The sequence below is a fragment of the Rissa tridactyla genome, chromosome 5 (assembly GCF_028500815.1).
Source record: "Rissa tridactyla isolate bRisTri1 chromosome 5, bRisTri1.patW.cur.20221130, whole genome shotgun sequence".
In the NCBI taxonomy this organism is placed as follows: Eukaryota; Metazoa; Chordata; class Aves; order Charadriiformes; family Laridae; genus Rissa; species Rissa tridactyla.
Window position 1 is genome coordinate 82,285,233 of NC_071470.1, and position 25,015 is coordinate 82,310,247.

At 42.6% G+C, this 25,015-nt stretch overlaps 1 protein-coding gene across 7 annotated transcripts in view; it reads left to right on the forward strand.

The window, feature by feature from the left end:
• Positions 1-25,015, forward strand: part of ANKRD17 (ankyrin repeat domain 17) — an 88,282-nt gene that overhangs the window by 26,597 nt on the left and 36,670 nt on the right. For 5 of the 7 annotated variants that reach the window (XM_054202930.1, XM_054202929.1, XM_054202934.1 and 2 more), the window contains exons 2-7: positions 15,868-16,021; positions 16,630-16,786; positions 18,794-18,941; positions 19,245-19,392; positions 20,488-20,721; positions 21,297-21,391. In XM_054202930.1, coding sequence (XP_054058905.1) covers positions 15,868-16,021; positions 16,630-16,786; positions 18,794-18,941; positions 19,245-19,392; positions 20,488-20,721; positions 21,297-21,391 — 936 coding nt within the window. Of the gene's footprint in view, positions 1-9,613; positions 9,740-15,867; positions 16,022-16,629; positions 16,787-18,793; positions 18,942-19,244; positions 19,393-20,487; positions 20,722-21,296; positions 21,392-25,015 lie in introns of those variants that run through there. The other 2 variants (XM_054202932.1, XM_054202931.1) reach the window with 2 other exon arrangements.

Below are 25,015 nucleotides of genomic sequence, written 5' to 3' on the forward strand. Positions count from 1 at the left end.
GTAATAGGAAAAGGAGCTTTGTACTAGCAGTTTTATCAGTGAATGTAGTTTTTGCTCAGGGCAGGGAAGGGGAGGAAGCGAGTCATGATGCAGCTTGTCCAACTGAGAAGCTGATATTAGAGCTATGTTCATGTAAACATTGAATAAATGTGCTAAAATATCTTTGTGGAAGAGATGTGATCGTAAGCATTAAGAGGGGAGTAGAAATCAAAATTGTGGTAGTGATTTGAAGGAACCGGGCACATAATTTCTATATCTAGCATGCGAAGAAAATGGCGAAAAGGAAGGACTCTACTTAAAATTGCTGTCTTCTCCCTTAAACCTTGATATATTTTTCTTTTAATAGGACCTCTTTCTGGCAAGAGGCAAAAAAGATATAGAATTACAGAATTATAGAATGGTTGGGGTTGGAAGGGGTCTTGTGCATTGCTTTAGTTACCTTCACAAGTCTGTAAATGTACCATATGTAAAAACTGTTCAAATCTGTTCAATATGCAGAAGCTTTCTGTTCGGTGTGCCAAATAGAGTAAAAAAATCCTGTAGTTCGTTTATTAGGTATGCCTAACAGTAGTTTGTATTGAAGGAAGAACTCAGTGACTCTCAAGGTTGTCAGAATTGCAACCAAATGAGTTGAAATTATTAGAAATAATTCCTTCTGTGCTCAGTTCTCCAGGCGGTAACGATTGGAATTCTAATCACATACTGAACTCGACTCTCTCCTACTGTAACTTTATCCTCTCACTTCTCATCAGAAGAGAAGATTGGTGAACTAGGCCATTCCAGTTCCTTTATTGAAAAAAAGACTTCAATTGTAAATGCCAAAAAAGGAAAGGAAATCCACATTATGTTTCAGTCGGTTCCATTTCACTTTTTTGTTGGGGTCAGTTTCTATGTCTGTAAGCGTGGCTGGTTACTTTGGGACATTAACTGTATAGAACAAGAATAAATACCAATAAACAACACTGGAATGACTCAAAGTAATTTCAAAGCTCTTGACCTAACCAGTCAGAGCTTCCCAAACTTTATTTTTTTTTGTTAATTTCGTAAATGTCTCTACATAATACTTTGAATTGCTTTTGCCATGTGATGAGAGAAACAAAATGCAAATGTCTGCTGTGTCTCAGTCTTTTTGTTTTTATTAGTAGAGAAATGTTTGAAAACTCTGTCCTCCTAGTAACGTAATTTTCCATGTATTGTATAATTCTTTTTGTTCCTAATGTGCATTAGTGTCCACATCTTTTGTCTGTTGGGCACTTAGTGTAGTGTGGCTTGACTAAAGGAGCTACCACCTAGCGTCAAGAAAGATGACTTGTGGGATGTGCATGATGTTTCTTTGGCTTTTTTAGTCCCTGGAATAGCATTAAACTCTGAAGAGAGGTTTGTTATCATCTTGTACTCGTAGAGTGTCCTGTGCAGTGGACTGATGCTCTAATCGCTTTGATGATGGCAAGGGAAAGCTGTGACTAAGCTAAGCTACATGTTATGTTGCTTGAAGAGAAAAAATTGTTCTAGCATTCCTGCATTTCTACATCTCTGCACACAAGTTGATACTGTATTGCCATGAACAAGCCCCTGCGCACATCAGTGTTTCATTCATGCCGAAGGGAATTCTGAGTTGGTCTCCAGCAGAATAGCTGTTTGTGCCTTCATCCTGTCCCTCCTCCACACATCCTCGGTCCCTTCTGCTGCTTCGTCCTTCCTTGCAGAGCACTTGCTTGCTATTGTGAAGAACGCCTGCCCAAAACTACTTACAGAAAAGAATGATTTCCTGCCAAATTTGTGTTAGAAAACATGTGGGCAGCTTAAAACTATTTCTGTTTCAAAAGCAATTGGTGGTATGCAGTTCAGGCCACTTGCTCACTGCGTTTTATGCTCAGTAGCCACAGTGAATGATAGAATAAATTTGTGTGTCCTTTGGGTGACTGTGGACCTGATGCCTGAAATACACGTTTTGGGGTATGAGCAAGAGTGATCAGAATTGGGAATCTGAGAATAATTTGTTTTTTAACAGCAACAATGAGGAAGAAGTGTGCAGCTTAAGGGGAACAGGAGTGGTAATGCTGCTGAGCATCACTCATCGATTGAGGGTAGTAAAAATACTGTCTATCTAAAATTGTTATCTTTAATTTTTCAAATATATTTTTTTTCCCAAGGCTTTTATTCCCTGGTGTTGTCTTACAGGAGAAAAATGGTTCTGGGAGGAGTATAGGTTATACATAGTGGGCAAAACAGGCAGACTGGAGTGGGAGGCAGACAGCTTTTATTTCTTGCTGTGCTGGGAGAGATGGATGTCTGCCATTGACATGCCTTTTCCTCTAAAGTAGATCTTCGTTTTTCCGAGCGCAGGCAAAGAGACAGTCTGCCGCCATGGAGGGGACAGACTGGGGGGGGGTTGGGAGTGTGATGTGTGACAGTGTTTTTTGTAGTGCATGACAGCGTTTCTTTGATCCCTGATGGTGTTTTGGACTCCTCGTTTGGAACTGTACCCTCTCTGATGTTGTGGCAGAGAAGGCAGGGAGGGAGCTGGTGGGCCCTGTGGCTGCGTGCCTCACCTGGGGCTGAGAAGGCCTCTGCCATCCCTTGTTCCCTTTGCTTCATTAACTGGCTGTGCTGCTGCCACAGTTCTGCTGCCCCGAGGTTGGTGTATCATCCTTTATTTGGCAAATTTCAAGTTGGCTGTTGTTACTGAAGCATTATGCAAACTTCCACGTCGGCTTCTCTTAAAAACAGAAAATGAGATGCTTTGAGGGAGGAAACTTAAGTTTTTTATTGCTCGGTATGTTCCACTCAGAAATGCAGTTTTTCTTAGGCACATTCACTTCTGTGCGAGTGATTGGGTAAAAAGTCTGTGATGGTTATGTACTGTGATATTGGCATAACTGCCACAAGCTTCTCTTTATGCCTTTTAACAGCTGATGTAATAGAAGCATGTGCTTTGTGATTGGTGTTCAGATAAGCCCTAAGCACTTTAACCAACGTTTTAAAGTGTAAATAATTGGAGTTCTTGCAGCACAGTACCACTAGTGCAGGCTTGTGAAAAGCATATCTGAAGAAGCCGATTGCTCCTGGAAACCCCCAGTGCGTAGAGATGCGTTGTGCCTCCTCCGCACAGGTAGCATGGCTGTAGTGCTCCTGGTTCTTCTTGAAGGGAAGTTGGTTTCAGGCAAGACACTCTGAAAAAACTGCGCTTTTGCCATGATTTCTCCAGGAAGCAGTTCATGTAGATGCCTGCTATATATTCTTGATCCTGACTAGAAGAAAAGGAGGGGGAAAAAAAAGAAAGAAAAAGCTGTGAGTGTCTTGGCTTTTTCCTTGATGGTAGCCTGACGTTGTACAGGGGTTTTAAAAGCTTTAAGCCATAGCAGTTGACAGTGACGTTTTGGGGACGGGGAGAGGTTTCATAGAGATGGGAGACATGGTGTTTGAGTTAATGAAGCAGTGCATTAGGAGATCCGAGGGTAACAGTAACTTGTTGTGACACAAAACAAACTATTTAATCCTTTATTTCCCTTCACATTATTTTGTCGTCCCATGGGCTGATCAGTCTATATTTCTCTGTGTTTGGGGATGGAAAAAATCTGGACAAACACGGGTCTCTTGCTTTCCGATAGTGTTGGAAGTGAAATGCTGTTGACTTTATAGCTTGACTGCACGTTAAAAGCTTCAGGGCATGGAGGTCTTCCTGTGCGTGTGGAGTAGTCAGTCTGCTGTTTGGAGGTGTTGTGGTATAGATGAGCATATGAGCTGCCCTCTGTTTGGGGGATAAGTGTGGCTTTGAGATCAGAGTTGGGAAACATGCAGAAATAAGTCAATTGACAAGAGTTAGGGAAGAGGAGCAAACTCCCAGTGGGAATGGCAGCTGATTTACCACCACTGTAGTGGCTTGCAGATGCAGGGAGGAAGGAAGCCAAGCTGACTAGGCTAATTGCTGCAAGTCGTGCTGACTGAGAAATGCTTTCTGGCAGATTCAGCGTAGCAAATCTGAAGCGTCTCTTCGTGAAGACTGGGAAAGTCGGTGGTTTCCCTCTTCTTAGCCTTACAAATGGAGCACGCTCTCTTAGTGGAAACTCCCACATAGCAGTGTTTGTGGAGGCTTTCTTTTTGGAAATGTGTTTTGAAGGGGCATAGGATTCTGGTGGTTTATATCACAGGTGTTGAGAGATAGGAGGGTGGTCTTGCCTGTGATTGACATGAATAGCTGTAATTGACTGTCCTCTTTTTCCTCTGAATCTGCATAATTTGCTAAGCTGGGCAGCTTCCTTGGCATGGACTACAGAGAAGCTGCTTTGGGTCATCTGAGGCCTGGCCTCATTGCACAAAATAAGCGTGTGTTCAACTCTGAGAGAAGTGCTCTTGCATTAACAGACTTAAACTGCGCTGTTAGAATATCTGGGTGAAGGCAAGGCCCCCAGCACTGTTTGTGCATGGAGCTTTACTGCTGCTAGCTTTGTCTATGTAGAAGTTATGATGTGGTATTTCCATTGTTCAGCTCTGCTGATCTACGATCCTTAGAATAACAACTTGCTTCAGCTGGAAATGGATGGGCGTGCACAGTTCTGATCTGAAACTTCAACAAAGTGAGTCGAGCCAGAGTGATGGAAGAGGTGAAATTCCAGAAAAAGCGCTTGCGAGAAGTTGGGCCACCTTTAGTTGTGACTAAAGCTGCTCTAAACTCCCTTCTCAAAGTATTAGTTAAGGGTCTTGATCTGTTACAACAAAGCCCAAGAGTGACAGAGAAACAGCTGCTTATTGAGCTGTGAAAAGAAAGCTCAAGATAATTCTCCTTGCGGACTCTGCAGGCAACAAGCATGTGGACAAGCCCTGGAAAATAACGAGTGATAAAGATAAGAAATTATCATTGGGATTTCAAGCTTGGCTCTTCTAGAGATACCAGAGTTGGAACAATGCATTTGTGCTTTTAACAGCTCAGGATTATTTTTTAAGTTTTCACTTATTCCTCAGGTGTCTTTTAAAGGGAGGATGCCTCAAGGTTTTAAATGAGTTGACATGGGTCTGTCAGTGTAGCAAGGCGCTTCATTGCGGGCTTGGAAATGCTTGTATTGAGAACACATCCATTAAATCCATCCTTGGAGTGTGTAGTCGAGGCAAAAGGTGAGTCCAGTGGAAAAGGAACGTGACTGTTAGAGAAGGATTTTCTCTTTCTTGTGAGCTCACCTTCCTTAAACAAGGCTTAGGACAATAATTAGTCCCTTGAAAGTAGGGCAGTGAGGAATAGGATGTAGCAGTGCCCAGCGGGACTGCTTAGTCTTTTTTTCGGTAGCACATGCATTGTTCAGAGATGCTCGCCTTGCTGTGAATGGAGGTGCTCTTCAGGTAGACGGTCAAAACCTTCTGGTAAGAGCGGAGTTATGCTTAGTGTACTGCCCAGTTTTTACATATTGAATGACAAAACTGAGAAGACTTTCTTACAGCTATGTTGTTCTGTGCTCCTTGTATTCTCTCTATTCCTTAGTTTTTACTACTAGATCTGTCAAAGCTGGCTGTGTCATGATGAGGGGTCAGTCCCAGTCTGTGGTCATGGTCATAAAATCATAGAATCTTTATGGTTGGAAAGGACCTTTGAGATCATTGAGTCCAACCAAACAACATACAATCTCTGCCACTAGAGCATGCCCTGAAATGCCACATCTAGACGTTTCTTGAACACCTCTAGGGATGGTGACTCAACCCCCTCCCTGGGCAGGCTGTCGCAGTGCCTGACCACTCTTTCAGTAAAGTAATTCTTCCTAACATCTAATCTAAATCTCCCCTGCCACAACTTCACACCATTTCCTCTGGTCCTGTCATTATTCACCTGGGAGAAGAGGCCAACACCCACTTCTCTCCAGCCTCCTTTCAGGTGGTTGTAGAGGGCAATGAGGTCTCCCCTCAGCCTCCTCTTCTCCAACCTAAACATGCCCAGCTCCCTCAGCCTCTCCTCATATGCCCTGGTCTCCAGACCCCTCACCAGCCAGGTCGCTCTCCTCTGGACACGCTCCAGCACCTCAATGTCCCTCTTGTACAGAGGGGCCCAGAACTGAACACAGCACTCGAGGTGAGGCCTCACCAGTGCCCAGTAGAGAGGCACCATCACTTTCCTACTCCTGCTGGCCACGCTATTCCTGATACAAGACGGAATGCTGTTGGCCTTCTTGGCCACCTGGGCACACTGCTGGCTTACATTAAGCTGGCTCCACCAGCACCCACAGGTCCTTTTCTGCCGGGCAGCTTTCCAGCCACTCTTCCCCAAGCCTGAAGCGTCGCTTGGGGTTGTTGTGACCAAAATGCAGGACCCGGCACTTGGCCTTATTAAACCTCATACAGTTGGCCTTGGCCCATTGATCCAGCCTGTCCCGGTCCCTCTGTTGAGCCTTTCTACTCTCAAGCAGATCAACACTCCCACCTCAGGATGAGGTCCTCAGGATACGCTTTAAGTGCAAGTTTATCCAGAGACATTTAGAGTCCTTGAGCCACCCTTCAGCAGGAGGAGACGCGGGAAAACTCTAAAATGCCACTTAGATAGCTGAGAAGGCTTGTCTTAGAGAGCCTGCGATAGAGTTTGGATGGAGAATTGGCTGGGTGGTCAGAGGCAGCATAACCCCTCTAAGCTTTTTCCAGCTGTAAGGAGCAGGCTCTGGTTTGTGTGGCCCTATAAGTAACTTGTTAAGTAGCTTAAGTGATGCTTATCTCAGGTATGTGAGAGAGTCTTAGGGGCTGCAGTCATTTTTCAGGTGTGACATTGGGGAATTTTGGTGATACGGGGAGAGGGTGGTTCTGGGAAGCTCGGTCTCTTCTCTTCATAGTTGTTATGTGTCCTCTTTATTCTGTCTTTCAGACTGGTATTGCTTGGGAAGATGTGACAGGTCACTTGCTAAGGGCAGCAAAAACTGCCTGCATAGGGTCAGGCTGGCTGTTCGTACGCTGCAGTTGTCAGGCATATTTTGCAGAAAACCATTTCCGTTTTGCTTTTGCGACAGTATGGGAACAACCTTTGTTACAGGGCTGAGCTGTTAGTCAGTGGCTCAGATGTGGTGCAGCACATCTCTGGGCTGGTCTGGAGACAGCAACGGTCTGAGTTATTCATGCACTGGCAAGAAAGTTTTGCTTCTTTAGGCAGTTCTTTCAAGCCCACTCCAGAACGGGCTTGGAAGTGCCCATGTTCAGCTTTTTTTGTGGGGCTTGTGGGGAGAGTGAAGGTGCATACCTTGTTCAAACGGTTGGTTTGGAAACATGTCAGCTTTTTAATTTTTAATAAAAAGGCGTTGTATGAAGCTGAGCTTTCAGAAGCACGGTTGCAGGCAGTTTTAGGATAAGTGTTTTGCTGATTTTTTGGGGGGGTTTATTTTTACATCCTGTTATTCATGTTGGAGACTAAAGCTTGTATTTTTTTCCCCCCACATAAACGTGAAACTGGGGCAGGGAACTTAATAAGATAATGAGTTGAGGTGTTTTTATGTTGGCATGAAATTTTTCTCACATGAACAATTGCAGCTGAACACCAGTTAATGCATAAATTTGCTTAATGTGGAAGTAAGCCAGGTGTTTGGAATGAGGATTTGAAATGGAGAGGAAAATATTAAACCAAAGGTGTTTTCCCTTGTTGTTTCACAACCTTCTTGTAGCTATATAGGTGTCATTCTACCTGTGTCTCTATTGTTGTTTGTAATGCTGGGGATACGGACTCCAGAGGAGAGGAGGGAATTTTCGTGTGAATACATCAGCACCTGTCTCGTCATCAGAAACACACTGCAGTAATAATGCAGGTGTCCCTGCAGCAGAAACCCAGTTGGTGCCAGTCATCAGGACGGTCTTAGGCTGTTTCAGCAGCATGGGCTGTTACTCTTCTCACCGTTCTCCCTCCCTCCCCCTTCTTATTTTTTTTTTTTTTTTTAGCAGCAGCAAGAGAAATGGTGTGTGTAGTTGATGGAATAAAACGAAAGAAGATACTGTTGAGATGTTCCAGCTGCCGGACTTCAAATTTCTGCTGAGCCAAGGCATTTAGGTTAGGGGAGGGTCATTGCATGTGCAAAAGACAACAGATCTGATTATGTATCCCAGATAATTGGAAGCAATCCTCGCTGTACGGGGAAGAAATGCTGCTGTAAGACTTTGTGTCTGCGCTGACAGTGCTGCTGTAGTAGCTGGGCAGGGCAAGGGAGAATCACACGGCTTGTTCCTGTTTCAAAATAGATTTGAAGAGAAAACATTAAAAACTGCAAGGCTGAAATTGAGTAGGCAAAATAGTCTGCTTGACTTGGCATCAGTCTGTGCCTTCTTCAGGAACCAGGAAGCTGATCTTTAGATTAAAAAAATGGTGTCTTGTGTAAATATCCAGTAAACCATCTCTTTCACTTCAGAGCTGTCATATGAGGTGGTTGTCATGTTCTGGTTAGTCCCCACAAAACCATCAAGCAACGCCAGGGGCTTGTGTTCACTGAAGTTTTGAATGGAATTTTTAATATAATATATTATTAATGCTGTGAAGATCTACATCTTAAAACGGCTTGAAACCTGTGTTAACTAAGTTGTAATTTCACCTGAACACATGTAGCCTTAGGTGGAAAGGCAGAACCCTACCCTTTGCCTTAATACTTAGTTTGATAAAGTCAAAATCCATTCCCACTGTTTTATTTCAAGACGAAAGTTGATTGCTTTGTCTTGATGTTTCAGATCAGAGTATTTTTTCCAGTAAGGTCACTCTCAACTGAGATAGCTTAATGTATTTTGAAAGAGTAAGAGGTGATATCCCGAGGGCTAAAAGGTGGGAGGGTATGGGAGGGCAGGTGTGAAGTTCTTGCTTTAGTATTGGGACATACGAGGGGCTGAAAAATATTCCTACCTTTTCTTAAACTGAGCTGACCTATGACTAAGACGAACAAAAAACGCTGTGCGTGTGCGTAGTGTGGGCGTTAAGAAGTACCTTTGGAACAATGAGTGTTATGTCTTTCTAAGACTCCAGATGATTTCTTGTCACTTAGAACTGAAAGCTGCATGTAAACACTTTGATAGTCCCTTAAGGATAAAACTACCGTGGAATTACACATGGTAATTTGCAGAGTTTTGGGGTTGCCTATTTGTATGTTACATTGTGGATGCTGAAGTGAAAAAACGGTGCTTGAAATACTTGCTCCGGTTTGCCACGTTCCAAATATATCATTGCTTTGTTTTGAGTCACTCTTACCTCATGAAGCCCTTGAAGCGTGTTGAATGTTTAGATGTAAAGACGTTAAAAATACCTAGTGGTGTCGTGCAAAGAAAACTTGACTAGTTCTTAGTCAGAATTGGACTTTGCTCTTGCACTGGAAATGTTGTTTTATTTCCTCTTGTGTGTTCCATGTGCAAGGTAATAGTATAAAAGCTGCTATTTCTGTGTCAAACAGACTGATGGGGTATATTCGTGAAGGGAACAGTGGAACAATACTTTATTTTTAAAGACATGCTCATAAATGTTGTATGAAAGACAGAGATATAAGTATTTTCTTTTCTTTGGTGCAGTGTCTTGGAACAATTTCACAGTAGTCCCCACGGCTGGCGATCGGCAGATGCTCGGTGGAACTGATCAGCAGCTAAAAATACTTGGGGGCCATTTTTCATACAAGAACGGGCAGAAGAAATTCCTGATGGGTTGCCGGGGGAGTCTGTGATGGTGGAGAAAAGGTGTGTCTGTGCCCTGGCCTGGTGTCCCCTGCCTGCCTGGCCAGTCCTGCACCTTCTGTGCTGGAGGTCCAGCTCTAAACCTGTGAGTGACACTGGCGGTACACACAGTCTGTTGTCTCAGTGAGGTGAAGGACAGGGACAGAAATAATTAGCTCTCTGCCATTGGAGGTGTGACAGCTAAAAGCGTTCTGGAGCGAAAGCTGAGATTATCTTGGATACGAGTTGCTAGAGCACAAGAGGAACATCGGGCTCTGCTGTTTACATGAGGAGTTCCTCGTGTAAATTGGGATCAAAACTGCTCACTGTACGAGAGTCATTTTAGCTGAGAAAGTGAAGGATCTGAGGCTTCCTTACTCTTCGAATCAGAACTTGTCAAGGTAGTGGGACCAAAGTTTATTACTGACCTGGTAATGGTGTCATTTTGGTCTGAAGCTGGCTTTGCAATACCCGATGGACTTGAAAATCCTTGATAAATTTCATAGTGTCTTTATAAACTTTTTGCTGCTCTTCAAAAATTTTGGAGCTGGGAAAAATCAACTGTTAGAGTGGTTGAAAGTTGGCAGTAGGTCCTTCCATAAGTAAGAAATACCTCAGTAAGAAATAAGAGAAAAGGACTGTTGGTTAAGGCCTGTTTGAGGGGGTGAAGTTCGCTACATGGCAATAGCCACTAGCCCTTCCTCGTACGCTGGGTTTTTCGGAAAGTCTTCATTGTCATCGGCTCCACTGGGCTCCCTCTGGGTATCGAACACCAAAGGCCCAAGTGCCGAGGTAAAAATTTAGCAAGTTGTACAAATGTGATATGAGGCGAAAGTCATGGGAGTCATCTGACAAAAGTTGGGAACCGAATCTGCTGTTGGATTATAAACCGAGAAAGCAGGGGCCAGCCCTGAGAAGAAGAAAGAAAAACCTGTAGAAAAAAATAATTTTTCATGAAAGGTGTTTTTTGGGCCTTTTAAAATATTTGTCTGAGCTAGTGTGGTTCATCCAAATCAGGTTTCAGATGCCGTTGTTTATGGAGCTTAAAAACACTGAAGCATAAAAAAGGTTCATACTGTTATGTTAGGGAGCACAACTTGCTGTTTCACAGCCATGGAGATCTGTTGTTTGCAGGCACTTAAACTGTGTTTCACTGTTTACTTGATACTTTAAGAATTGTTTGCTACTTTTTCTGAGCGTGTCCTCATGTAAGATAGAGAAATGTTATATTGTCTGTGCTCTTACTATAAGCAATGGCTGCAACGCAGCCAGGAGCTTGCATTGGTACCGGGAAGGTGTTGCTGGATGTTTGGCCTTGGATGCTCTTCAGGTTCTTAGGAACAAGTCTTGGGGCTGCGTTAATGCCAGTCTGTGCCTAAATGTACCAGACAATTAAGCAGCTGTTTACTGCCCACCCTTTCTGTCCATCCGCGCTCAGATGCCACATGGTACGGCAATATCCTGTTAATTTCTGTATTTTATATGGACTGTAAGGTCTTGAATATTTACTCTGTGTTAATTTGTGACTAAACGCTAGAAAGCAGCTGCACATAAATAATGTGTGTGTGCAGGATGGCCTTCAAGAGAAGGACTAGGGAATGCAACGGGCAAAATGGGCTCTTGAGCTCTTGAAAGCAGGTGGGGAACCTGAGATAAGGAGGAGAAAATGACTTTTTATGGTCTTTTCGTAATGCCTCTGGGTTGTCCTTACAGCACAGCTGTGATTGAGGAAAAACTGTAAAAGTGATAAACAAATGCTAGAGATGCTCTGTAGATTAATGACCAGCGCTATTCATGGCAGCTCTGTCCTGATTAGATGGATAAATAATGGGCTTTTGTCATTCTGCATTAAGGGCTGTAGTAGGTGGTGGATGCTGGAAACTAATTGTTTTCTGCCATTGTTCAGAAATGAAATTTTAAGTAGTTGCTTTTGTTGTTCTTGACTATTGGTAAAGTTTAGCTAATCATAAAGCTCTCCGGTAATGCTTTGTGGGCGACTATATTGATGTAAAGTGTAAATATTACAAAGCGTTAGATATGCATGAAAAGAGGGAGTTCAGGCACTAAATCAAGTGACACTTTAAAGGTGCCAAAGTCACTGGTGTAACAAAAAAGCTTAGCTTTGCTCTTGGGTTCTTTGATTGCATGGCATCAGATGAGATGAGAGCTTCATGTCAGTGAAGTTGTGCAGCATCATCGGAGGTGAATCGTGTTGTGGTCAGGTGAGTTTGTTGTGTTTTGATGCATATGAAAAGTTTTCATGCCAAATGGCCAGTGTGTGGCAGGTGCTTGTGCTGAGGGTAAGGTTAGAATTGCTGTCACTTCAGGCTTGTAATGTTAACTTTAGGTGTTGTGTACCAGTTCTGGTGGTTAAGAGGCTTGACTAGCTTGATACCGTAGTTGATGGTGTGGTTCTGGAGTTGTGTGGTGTTGAGTACTGGATTTCTCTCTCCTAAGTGGAGAAGATGTGAAGAGACAGTTGTTTGTGGGTGGAATGTATCTTCCTCCCTTCCTGCCTGGCTTGACATAAAATTAGGAAGAGGCTAATTAGTACTAAAATTGAAATTGATAGGTGACTCACTCCTCTTCAAATCCAATTCATGGGGGTTTTTTTGCTGAAAGGGGTCCCTGAGGGAGAGGGCGAGCATGCAGAACCCAATTTGATGTTGTTGCAAAGCTTTAAGGAGGGATAGAACTTGTTTTTCTAATGAGAGGTGATAAAAGCACGTAATGTTGAAAATTTAAGTTTAGTCTAGTATTCCGATACTTGGAAAACTTAGAATGACTCTTTTGCCTAGAAAAATACTATTCAGAATGTACATATGCTAGGGTACTCGTAGCGTGAAATTTCCTTGAGGTTTGGATTTATATACATGTTAACGCCGCGCTTTTCAAGACCCTTTTTAAATTTTTCTCTACAGTTGCATTCAACGTGTCAAAACTGTGTGCTGTTCTGTTTGAGAGTAGTCAGAACTTGGTAATTTTGTTCTCCTAGCATCTTCCTTAATTGTAGAAACATCAGATACGCTAGAAGTGATTACGGGCAAAGGAAAGTCGAGCAAGTACAGAACATGAGGGTTTTATTGCAGAATGAGAGAGGAGGAGAAATCTTGTAAAAGGCCTTCTGTTGGGGACTGTCTGAACAATTGGATTATGTCAGAGCATTGTTTGATCGCAGAAATGCTGACTGAGAACCCAGATGAAATATTCTGATATGTAAGGTGGAGCATTAGTGTACTATTCTACACATTTTTTTAGTTAAGGGAAATAAAATACATCTGAAGACCATTAAAGGAAATGTCTGTTTACTTGGCCTAGTAAATGGAAAAGCTTTGTCTTTAGTTTGTAGCTTCTGTGGAGAAGGCAGTGTTTTCTGAGAAATGAAAATGGAATTTTGACTTCTACCAAAATGCAGTTTTATTCGCTGCTATTAGACACTGTGTCTTTTAACACTGTCACGCTGCGTGGTGTTCCATGTCACGTCAAACCAGACGAAAAGACAAGACTGATGAAACTCTTAAGCTAAAAGGCAATTGTGAGAATAGGGAAGAGTGGAAGTGGAGGCTCGATGGAAAGTTCTGCAAGCTGCGGGTTGAAGATGTATCTCTTCTACCTTGGAAAAAGAAAACTGGCGATATTGAATGTCATAAAATAGCCTAAATTTGTTACTTAATAAGTTCATTTCTTGAGATGTTTCTCTGAAATGGTTTAAGTGACAGCACATAATATAAGCATTTGCAAAATTCAATTGCAAGAGAAGTTTTGTCCTGAGAACTTGTGGTTGTCTTGGTGCTGTATTGTTTGTTGGTGAATTGCTTTTTCTCCTTGTTCACATTGAGTTATATTTGTTTTTTTAATCATACCACGCTGATATTCTTAGCTGGAAGGAAAATGGGAAGATTTTTCCATTTGAAACTTAAACTGCATACAAGACCTAATTTGAGGGGAGAGGATGTGAGTGTGGGAGAGACGTTTTCCTATTTTGACTTTTTTCTTAGCAAATATTTCATAGTGTTAAGAAGAACCGTGACCAGCTGTTAAATATCTCACTCAGATGAGATTTTTTTCAGTGAGTCTAAGTAGTAGGGATTCTGCATGAGTTGGGTGAGCCAAGAATCCTTCCGACTGCTCAGTAGTTTGCCTTTCCAGTGGGGAAATCTGTCACTTGGCTGCGGAACAGCGTTGTAGTTCCTCTCTCTTGCTGTATGCTACACCAGGCGCAGTCCTCTGGAAGAAGACAAATGGCAAGTCCTCAGATGAACCAAAACCGGCCTAAAAATGGCCTCACAGATGCACGGAGCAGCACTGGATGCTGGCGAGGCAGGAGTGAATTGTTCCTCAGGACTGGGGAGGAAACTAGGAGTTGCCTTCGCCGGTTTGCCAAGCTGGAAAGCTGCAGATACTGTGATTGGAGCCACTTTGACCAGAAGGTGGAAGTCATCCCCTTCAGCTTGCTGCGTCCCCAGGTTTGAAGAAGGAGGGCAAAGAGGCTTCAAAGGACTGGAAGGAGGCATCAGAGATGCCCCTGAGGTGTATACTTGTGTATTGCCAAAAGCTACCTGAGAGGAGATACTGTTTCTCAATGGTATTGTTGAAGTGATAAATTGAAGTATTTTTGAAAGTACTTCTCAGCCCACCTTCCTGCACAACCAGGTGTTGAGGTTCAAGCTGTCTGCTAGCACTGTATCCCAGTAAGCTTGGAGCTGGAGGCACACTGCAGAAGGAAAAGGTGTTGTGTGAGCTCTTGACTTGTGACAAGGGAATAGGTGGGAGGATGGAGGGAGCCCTTCCAGGAGTCGTTATCTAGTTTATCTGTCCATTTAGGTTCTTAGGGTATGTATCTGCAGGAATGTGAACTTGTGACTGCTTTTAAACTTTGGAGACACACATGAATGTTAAGAATAAAATGAATTGTATTTCTATCTTGATGAACTCTGTTCCGCGTGGAAGTAGACCGACTGTAGTAGACTACAGACAGTAGCTGCTTTTATCCAAAGATCACTGAAGGTTTTTAATTGTGTGGGTAACACGATTTAGGGGTGGCTGACACATGCGGTTCGTTTGTCTGGCAGACTTGCATTTGGACTGATTTTGGTTTTGGTTTGGCATTGGTTTTTATTTTTTTATTTCTTTGATTTTTTGAAGGTGTAAATTTTTGAGGCTGGTGAGCTTTGTAGGGGGTTGTTTAGACTTGGTCTTTCTAACCCCATAAATGATTCTATGGCTAGTTTATGGGCTGAGGGGTGTGTTTGTGGAACCCTTGGAGGACTGTCTTTTCTAAACTGCTTGTGCCAGTTTTCCTTTAACAGGCTGTAAAGCACAAACGGATACTAGGGGCTTTTCTGTCTTATGTGCTGATCTCTTCCTTACCTTCTATGTGTTTCACAACCAAAACCAATGGAGAGTACAGGAAAGAAGGATCTTTAGAAGAACTTAGACCACTCGGCATCTGTTTTCTGAAAAAGGCAGATACAATGGGTTACATATTCTGTAGGTAAAGTTTTAAATAAATGTGTTCTTGAGAGAGATTCTGTGAAACTCCTGTATGTTGCATTTGAGTTGATTATATCTGGAACATTTTGCTGGTCCTTTTATTTTTTCAGAATGTTGGATTAGGAGATGGCAGACTTGAAAGAAGTGAGATAGCTGAGAGAATTTTTCTGCAAGTCAGAAAACGACAGTAACCGCTAAAATAGTGATGAAGTAGTTTTTCTGGTTTTGTGAGCTAGTAGTGTTTAATGCCATTTGAGGCTTTCTTAGAAAGATGACTGGGTTGTGTGAAACGGAATAATTCTGTCTTTGTTATATGTATCTTTTATGCTTTGAGGTGGAAGAAAACACAGCAGACCAACAGCTTGCATAGAAACTCATGGCAGCCACTGCCTTCAGGCCTTTTGGAGCATTATGTATTCTTTCAGTGTTCCCTCTCTGTGTTACGTTGGACTTGAAAACTCTAGAGTGCAGTGTGGAGATGTGAAGTCAGTCAGAAACTTTCCTAGTATATTGTGTAGTTACAGGGCAAATGGATAAGATGATAAAAAGTACATTCTTTGTATGTGATCTTGGAGAATCTCATTGCTTCCCTTGATGAAATAGTGCCCTTTTGAGTCAACTGAGGATAGTTTGGCTAACAAAGTACTTAAAAAGCAAATGCTTAAGTGATAAGTGCAACTGTGGGTTGTTTTTCTTTTGTATTTTAAGTATCATTCTTAAACCAGTTTTGTTATTTTTCAGGTGGAATCGTTTATCTTGGATCAGGATGATCTTGAAAACCCGATGTTGGAAACAGCTTCTAAATTGCTTTTGTCAAGTACTGCCGATGGTGCTGACCTGAGAACAGTAGATCCAGAAACCCAGGCAAGATTAGAAGCTTTACTTGAAGCTGCAGGTAAGTAGTCGTGTCCCATGCAGGTTTAACCCCGACGCCTTACATGAGACCCTGCTGGAACTGCTTGCATAACTCTAATCCATATGAGCATGATACGAATGTAGAATGTAAGGCGGTGTGTACTTGGCAAGGTTGTGCAAGTCATGGAAGAGAAAGGAGTTTATGAAAGCATTTCAAGCTTTGGAAAATGAGTTTCATGAGCAGGCTGTGCTTCTAATCATATTCCTCCAACATTAGATTTCTAAAAACCTGAGTAAAAATTGACATCCGACCTTGGCTTGCAGCTTTATATCAAAAACTAAATTGCTTTATGTGGCGCTGTTTTGCAACAATTGCTGTATGAAAAGCTTTACTAGTTGCTTATACTAAGTAGTTGGCAATAGTTGAAAATAATGCCTTCTGCAGATTGGAGGGTTTCATTTGTGCACATCACATCTGAGTGCAGCTTTTAAATTAGTCTTGTAAACAGCTAATCCCTTCATTTTTGGAAGCTGTAGTTCATTATGCTTGGGGTGTTTCTGCCAACAGATCTCATAGGCTCAATTTCAACTTCTCTGTTTTCTCCTTTTCTGGCACGCGTACCAATTTGTTGTAAATTGGGATGAAAGGAATAGGTAAACTGTCTACAGCTGATGGTAAAGCATTTGCAGATCCTGAGGTGCTTCGCAGACTGACTTCCTCGGTCAGTTGCGCGTTGGATGAAGCTGCCGCTGCACTTACCCGGATGAGAGCAGAAAGCACAGCAAATGCAGGGCAGACGGACAAGTAAGCCAAATTTTCTACTGGATGTTTTTAGTAGTTTGTTACTTTTAGAAGCAGTTTTTCTTGCTGTATCACTTTTGATTACAGGATGGTGAAACTCTTACTCAAGTGGAATTAGTGCGAAGTTATCACCTGTGATTATTCTGTTAAATATTCCTGGACTGTCAGGTCTTGCAATGGGGAGTTGGAGCAATTAATACTGCTTAGAATTCAGAAATGACGCTCTGAGAAATTTCACTGTAGAAACAAGATGGCTCTGCTCTTAAATAGTATGGGCATTAGAATGGGCAAAGTCCCAGCGGGTCGTTTTGTGATAGCATGAAACAAGCTTTTGGACCAAAAAATACCCGACTCTGTTAGTTTTAGAGAACTTCAGAGTGCCTCTTTAATTGAGGAAGGAGAACTTGAGGGCATGGTGCCTTGGCGGTGGCCAGCAGATCCCTGGCGCTGGGTAGGACCTTGGACAGGGCCTCGGCGGGGGAGTCGCTGTTTTGTACTGGCCTTGCTGGCTTTGGGCGTTTTCATTTTACTGGGGGTTTTATGAGGGAGAGGAAAAGAAGGTTCCCTTCCAGGCTGTCCTAAGCTTCAGTACAAGAGTAACAGAGTGTTAGTAGGAACAACCGAGTGCTGCTGTGCTAGTTGGCCATTTGTTCCTTGTATACTGAGTAACTGCAGAGAGACTTTTCCTCCTGTGTAGATCGGGGCACACAAAGAGCAGAATAGTTCGGGGTTATGTCTGCTTCTATTCTATGTGTGTCCCTCTCCGCCCCCGCACACCTCTTTTCTTGTGAACGGTGGCTGTGGCCAAAGTTGCTCCTGAGGACAGAGGACATGGGAAATAAAAATAAAGTGGGAAATGCAGTGAACAGACACATTTGAGAAATAATTCTCCATATATTAATATTGTGTCTGGTGGCACAGATTAAATAGGAGTCCTGGGTACAATATACAGGTATAAGTTAGTCCTTGCTACACAAATACCTGCTTTAGCATCTTGAGTATTTTAAGAATTGCTCATATCTGCATTGGGTTATATGGCTTTCTGTCAACTACCTTATTTTTCCATTCACTTTTGAGTTAGTTCTGTGTTGATGGGACGTCCTAAATGCAGAAGAGAGGAAGGGGCAGGGGGTGGGATGAAGCCGGTAGTCTTGGATTTATTATTATTGATACAATTATTTGGAGGAGAAGAGAGAAATATGTCAGACTTGATTTTTTTTTTTTCTTTATTATTCTTACAAAACAATCACTGTTTTGGAATGAAGGCAATGTAGACAGAATCGGAGGGATTGAAAATATGCTTCCAGTATACCCTTCTTTGACTGAACCAATGATAGATAATACAAGTCAGTAACTCATAGAGTGACACGAGAACCACAAGTACTCTGACTTACAGCTTACCAAGTCAGGAGAATTTTACTCTTCGCGGCTTGGTTGAGTTAGGGCCACAATTGAAACGTTGGATTGCATTACAAGATCACGGACAGAGGGGAAGTGATTAATTTTGTTATAGAAGAGCGATGCAGGAGGTTTGGTTTAGTTTAATTAACAGTTACGGTGCTGAACAAAAGTTAAAGTGTTGTTAAGAAGAAAAGGCCGTTTCTGTGATTACCCAAAGAAGTTTTGTACTTCTGTAGGATATAATATTGTGCTGCATGTGTAGTGCTGAGACAGTAAATCAAGTCCACGATTGTGTCTTCTCTCAACATGTTTTCTGCTTCAGTTGTACATATTGCAGAATCTGGTAACCTAAATAGTCATCCTGCAGATGTTTCTCATGTAAACTCCTGTTAAAATTTAGTAACTGGAGTGGTTGAGTATGCACATTACTCAATTTTCAGAGAACTTATGTGGAAAACCTTAAGTGACACCTCTTTAACTAGCAGTTGGCACTTTTTTTAGATTGGGGTTTTCCTTTTTTGTTGGCTGCATCCTTGTGGCGTACTGGATTTTTACTCTGCACGTAGAGCGTAGTCCATTTTCACTTTTAAATGCTTTCTGTTTTACTAGCCGCAGCTTGGCAGAGGCTTGTTCAGAGGGAGATGTAAATGCTGTGCGGAAGTTGCTAATTGAAGGACGAAGTGTGAACGAGCACACAGAAGAAGGGGAAAGCCTCCTTTGTTTGGCCTGCTCAGCAGGATATTATGAGCTTGCGCAGGTTGGTTTCCTTGTTGGTTTTAGTATATGTGTATTGTATAAAAATTAAGAGTTGAATGATTGTATTCCGGTCTTACGCACCTGGAAGGTTGTGTTAAGGTAGCAGAAAAAGTCACAGTTAACTGGCAATGAAGACTTATATATAAACTGAATATTGGTAATGCATTCTTTGTGCTTACTTCTTTAAGTGGTTCTAACACAAAACTGTGTGTTGGTGAAGGTGGGGGCTTCGTGTGGCTTTTCAACCATCTTGACACACTGGTTTGTCACTTCCCAGTGTTGTTGATCACCCTTCTGTTCCCAGGTTCTTCTGGCAATGCATGCTAATGTAGAGGACCGTGGCATTAAAGGAGACATAACACCTTTAATGGCCGCTGCTAATGGCGGACATGTCAAAATTGTCAAGTTGCTGCTAGCTCATGGTGCTGATGTGAATGCACAGTCATCAACAGGTAAGTAAGCGTGTTCGACCTTGTTGAAAACGACTGAAAAGCTGAGATTTCCAGTGTGTGGGAAACTGTGTGTGGAAATTTGGTAGGAACGTCTCTCAGCCAGGCAACGCAGAAAGCTTCCTTGTGGTTTTTCTGTTTAGCTTCTGCCTTCTTTTTTAAATGAAGCTATACAATAGTAGTTGGTTGCAGGTGTACAAAAGTAGATAAGGTCAATTAGTAAGTGAAAGGTAGTTGTATACCGAGGATTGTTGTCACATAGTATTTTAAGCACAGTTTGGGAAGTTTGTGTGTACATACAAAATTATTTGGTGTCAGGTCTAGGAAATCAAGGGAAAACAGTAAACATAAGAAGATGGCCCCTTTTTTTTTGTTCCCCTCTCTCCCCTGCCCACTTTTCCTGTGGCATTGTGGTAGGCATTTGTGTTGAAGTGATGAAATTGGCAGTCGTCTTAGTTTGTGCAGCCTTGAAGTGGAGAGATTTTGTGTAGTCAACAGTCATTGACAACGCGAGTGCTGACCGTGAATGATGAAGAAAGTTGGGATACCAGAAAGCCACCTTGGTTTTTTAAATTTAATTTTCTTCAGTGAAGTAGTTCTGAGCAGCAATGCTCCTTTGACTTTCAACTTCTTTTCAAGGTATCTTTCATAAAAGCGTATTCTTTGACTGTTCTGTTCAGATACATGTTTTTGTAGTTTTTCTGTGGAGGTTGTTTTCATCGCCTTGTGAAGACTGTGGGCATTTTTGAGCTAGCCCTTTTGAGGTGTTTTAAGACTTGACGTGTCCCTGCTGATTTACAGGAAAAAGGATGGGGTTTTGTGATGGAAACTGGGATAGAAACAGCAAGAGAAGTACATCAATAGAGTCACGAGGCACATAGAGATCTTCAGTCTGTCAGCACTGAGCTCCTTTGAGCAGTTACTTGCTTCCCCCCCGCCCCCCCCCTCCCCGCCCCGTAGTGCTTGGTCTGTAGTCTGAAAAAAATCTGTTTCGTAAGGTAGCCAGGTAAAAGCGATGAACTGGGGCATAAGTTGAAGTTCCCAGTGTAGGAATGCTATCAAATGGAGTTATCAAACCTTTTTCTCTTCTGGCTTTAGGCAATACAGCCCTTACGTATGCCTGTGCTGGAGGCTATGTCGATGTTGTGAAAGTACTGCTGGAATCGGGCGCCAGTATCGAGGACCATAACGAGAACGGTCACACTCCGCTGATGGAAGCGGGCAGTGCCGGCCACGTGGAAGTGGCCAGAGTGCTGTTAGAAAATGGAGCGGGCATAAATACGCATTCCAATGAATTCAAGGAGAGCGCACTTACGCTGGCTTGCTACAAAGGTATAGAACCAAATTCCATACTTGATACAAAGGTGTGGACAAGTGAGCTGGGTGTGAAAAGTCTTCTCAGAAAGTATTTACTCTGCCTTGCTGTCCAGGGAAAAATTAATGTTAAGGCTCTGAGTAGATGCTTTCTGATGCTTTTATCCTGGCACGTGGCATGTATGTGCCATACATAAAATGAAGATCCGTGTGGAGAGTGCAAGTATCAAGATATAAACCTTGTGTCTGAGTCGTTACGATGCTTTAAAAAATTCTCTATTAAATGAATTAGGAGACAAGGAACTAATCTGCTTTGTCATAGAGGAAGTATGGTAAACTTTCTGTGTTGTAGCTATATTATTATATATTATCAGAAATTATATAATTTTGGAGGACTGGAAAACAAGCAAAAACTAGGGTCTTGCCTTTTAGGTGTCAGTGCTTAGGCAACAGGCCTTTTTTGCCTCCCTTGGAGTATTAGGCAGCTAATGATGTACGTTATGTACCTTCATTATGTACATTAGACTATTTCAGTGACTTGTGAGATGTGCTCTCCGAAGTAGTTTTATCTGTTAAATATTTTCTCCATACAGGCCATCTAGAAATGGTGAGATTTCTGCTGGAAGCTGGTGCAGACCAGGAACACAAGACCGATGAAATGCACACTGCTCTCATGGAGGCTTGCATGGTAAGAGCTGGACGATGTCAGCAGGGGAGGCGCACGTACTCTTTCTTTTCTTCCTGAAGATGAACAAAGTGATTCTTTTTGGTACAGAACTAAACTATGTGATGTTTCGGTTCTCCTGCGTGCTCGATTGCCCTTTCGCAGAAGAAATTGGAGGTGGACAGCAGGGGAATGCTTATTAAAAAACAGTCTTTCCTAAAAGAGGAAAACTGAACTTGTTCCTCTCATGGCGGACAAAGTTGCTGCATTCTTAAAAGCCACCAGGTGAAACTTGCATCCCGGGAGCATTAGCAGGAGAGCTCTGCTAACCCATCATTTGAATAAGTAGGTTTCTGTAGGTCCGGCTGCACTTGATTTTATTTTTTTTTTTCCGTAAGCGCCAGAGGTCAGCGAGGAAGCATGTTTGTTATCCTAAAGCAGCTTCTGTAGGCTGCATCTCTCCTCGTGTCACTTCCTCTTCTCATAATCACGGAGGCCTGGTTTGAGTCTCATACTTTTGTGACCTCAGTTCAGAGAAATTATGAACTTCGAGATAGTGAAAAGTAAATAATAATGATTTTTCTGGAACAGAAAATTTTTTTTTGCTTTGTGTAATTTTGCAGGCTTCTGAGTGAGAAACTTTCGGTTTACGATGAGAAAATCCTTTGTACAGGAATTGCCAAATTAATAACTTAGAGGAAGATTCTCAGTGGGTGTTGAAATGCTTTTAACAATTCTAATGTGCTAAACATAAGCCGTGAATATGGTTGTAACCTGACTGTTGGAGGCATTTAACAGACCTGTTTGCTGTTTAAGGAGTTTGTAAGCTAAGTTCTCTTTCAGTGGAGGTGGTTAAGTTCAGGTGTGCGTCTGCAGCGTGGCTTAGTACGGTTCACACAGCCACATTTGAAAGCACAGGATCAGAAGCTGTTTGGGGAGCAACTAGGAGATGAGAGGGGAAATCGTTAACCTCTTAGTAGTAAGAGTACTTTGGTGTTGCTGCTTTGCCTGTCTGAGGCAACTACAAAATGACACCATAGAATAGATTGCCTTTTTGTAAAATTTAGTAAAATTCTGAGAACAACTGATTTTTGGATAATAGTTTCTTGCAGTAGAACGCAAATATGTGAAGCTTTCCCTTAAAAGGATATTTATGGATACATTTTAATGCTGGAATGGTATAATTGATGCTGGACTTGAGATTGTTCCAGGCTTTTGTAGGGAAGACGACTTGCTAAATCTGTGTCTTCGGGTAGTTTTTTCTGTTTGAAGTGCTGATAGGTTTGAACAGCTATTCAAGTCTCATAGATCTGCATCTTCTTTAAAGCACATATCCTATTTGAAATCTTTTTCCTATGTGTTACCTGAGGTAATAGGATCCAATTGCTTTGGCCTTTTCCCTTGAAGATGTCTTTTGATGATGGAGTAAATGTGTCATTTATTCCCTTTATTTCTCCTGCAGGAATTGTTTAGACTGTGCTACTCCCTCTGAGAGAAATGAATGTGCTGCCGTGAGTTTGTTAACCCTGCACCCTACTGAGGGTTGGCAGGGTGAGCCAGCAGCATGAAAAGTCCAGCAGGCGTTAGCTTGTGTTTCTACAAATGAGAATGTTTTGAACTTCTCCTGCTGGAGAAAAGAAAATAAACCAAAATGGAGTAGAATTACGTTCAATTTTTAGGCCTCCCCCTAGTTTTCTTTGTGACCCTGAACGTTGGGCAGTGCTTCCTGCGGGGGTTTCCTCTATTTCAGATGCACAGCAGCAGCATGCTTAGGTAGCTCAGCAGTTTGTTTATACCTTCTGCCAACATATTCCAAATCCTCCATCTGAATATGGAACTGAGAAGTAAAACGGAAAACTTGTCTCTTGATGTTTCCTTTTTACCCTCCTCTCTCATTAGATTTCTCCTGAGGTGAGCTTTTCACGTCACTAGCCTTGTGTGGTGTCAGGTTGTGTATCTGTGGCTGGCGAGGAGTGCCGCAAAACCTTATTTAGTCTTCCCTTTCCTGAAATAACTGTAATGGTGCTCAAATCAGCCAGTTATGTCTATGCAAGGAAGTTAATGACTTGAGACAGGGGAATCATTAACAGAAAGCATTACACTTCTCAAGAAGTTGTTAGAGCGAAAGGCACATAGATAAACAGGAGTTCAGCTGGTGTTTATCTCACCCTGAAATCTTAATAGATCAGCCGTATAAATATCGTAGGTGCTGCCCTTGCAGTTCCCTGGGAGGCGACGATAAAATTCCCTTACTTGATGTTGCAGTAGCCTTCTTGTCAGTCCGGCTTTTTGACAGATGAGAAGTTTGCAGAGGAAGCTGCTATGGAGCCACGGGGCGAGCCTTCTTGTCCTTGCCAGCCTCTTCCCCTCCCCTTTTCCCTCCACCAACAGACTAACAACAGTCCATTGGACTCGCAGAAATGTTGAGACCTGTTTTTTCTTAAGATTTACTGAGAGGTAGGAAAAAAATATGTCTCCCTTGTTTCTGCAAGAAGCTGTTCCTGAGTAGGCATTTCCACGCTGTGGCTCGGGATTGATGGATAGTTGAGAGCCTCAGTACCTTCAGCTCGGCTTGAGAGGGAGCAGCTTTCGAAGGCAGGACTTGAAAAGGCTGCGGTCTGAAATAAAGCAGTGCAGGCGCTTCTCATCTCAGCGTGCTTTTCCTGCAGAAACAGTTGTTGCTCTTCAGTAGCAGAAGAAAACTCCTGTCTCTGGGATGGCATTGAACTTGAATATAGGTGACAATTGTTTGTATGTGGTGTAGCGCTTACATGCAAGCTAGTGAGATTGTTTAAATCTTGTCCTACGCGGCATTCAGGAAGACTTCTGACCCGAGAGCTTTCTTTTTTTTTTGTAGACGGTGGTTGACATGGGTTTAATGCAGGTGAGTTGTTGGGCAATGCGACTTGCCTTGTTGGAGCAAAAAGCAGGTTTGTCTAGCTGGCGCTTCCTCTTACTGAAGTAACTTAATCATTCACAGGGAGGGCTGAGTGCTGGTTGCCCACAGTGGTTGATCTTTAAAATACACCTGGTGTGCTTCTGCAGGTTGATCAGATGATTTTTTTTTTTTGGTGATCTAATAGCAATTGTGAGGCTTTTTCCTAGCTGTTGTAGACGAGCTGAATGGCACCGCCCCATTGCAAGGTTGGTTAAAGCCCAGATGAAGCTTCTGTGTGTGGTTAAACACCAGCAGTTACTCTCCAGGCCGCTTGGCCCATATAAGCAGGTTTGAAGCATCCCTTTATTCTGCGGATTGCCGTGCTTGTCTTGAGCCAGGGGTGATTAGTGAGCTGTCTTGCCAGAGCCTGACGGTTGAGGCGCCGTCTCTGCATTTCCCTGAGGAAAGATTCTTTATGGAGTCTTGGAGTTTTTCCCTAAAATAGTATTGTCATTTCATGTAAAAGGTGAATATGTCCTAGTTAATGTCCTAGATATTTTTTCTGAGAGGAAATCGTGTTTTGCTCCTTGGATATCAGAAGAAGGTGTAAAACACTTAAGAAAATGAAGTGCAGAAATGTCAGATGCAGTTTTGTGTTGTGTCTGGAGAAGAGGTTTTGTGGTTGTGGTTTCTAGCTTGGTGCGATGGCTGCAATTTGCCACTTATGAGTTAATCTGAGCTCAAGGTCTGCTTACCTTGTTCAATGACAG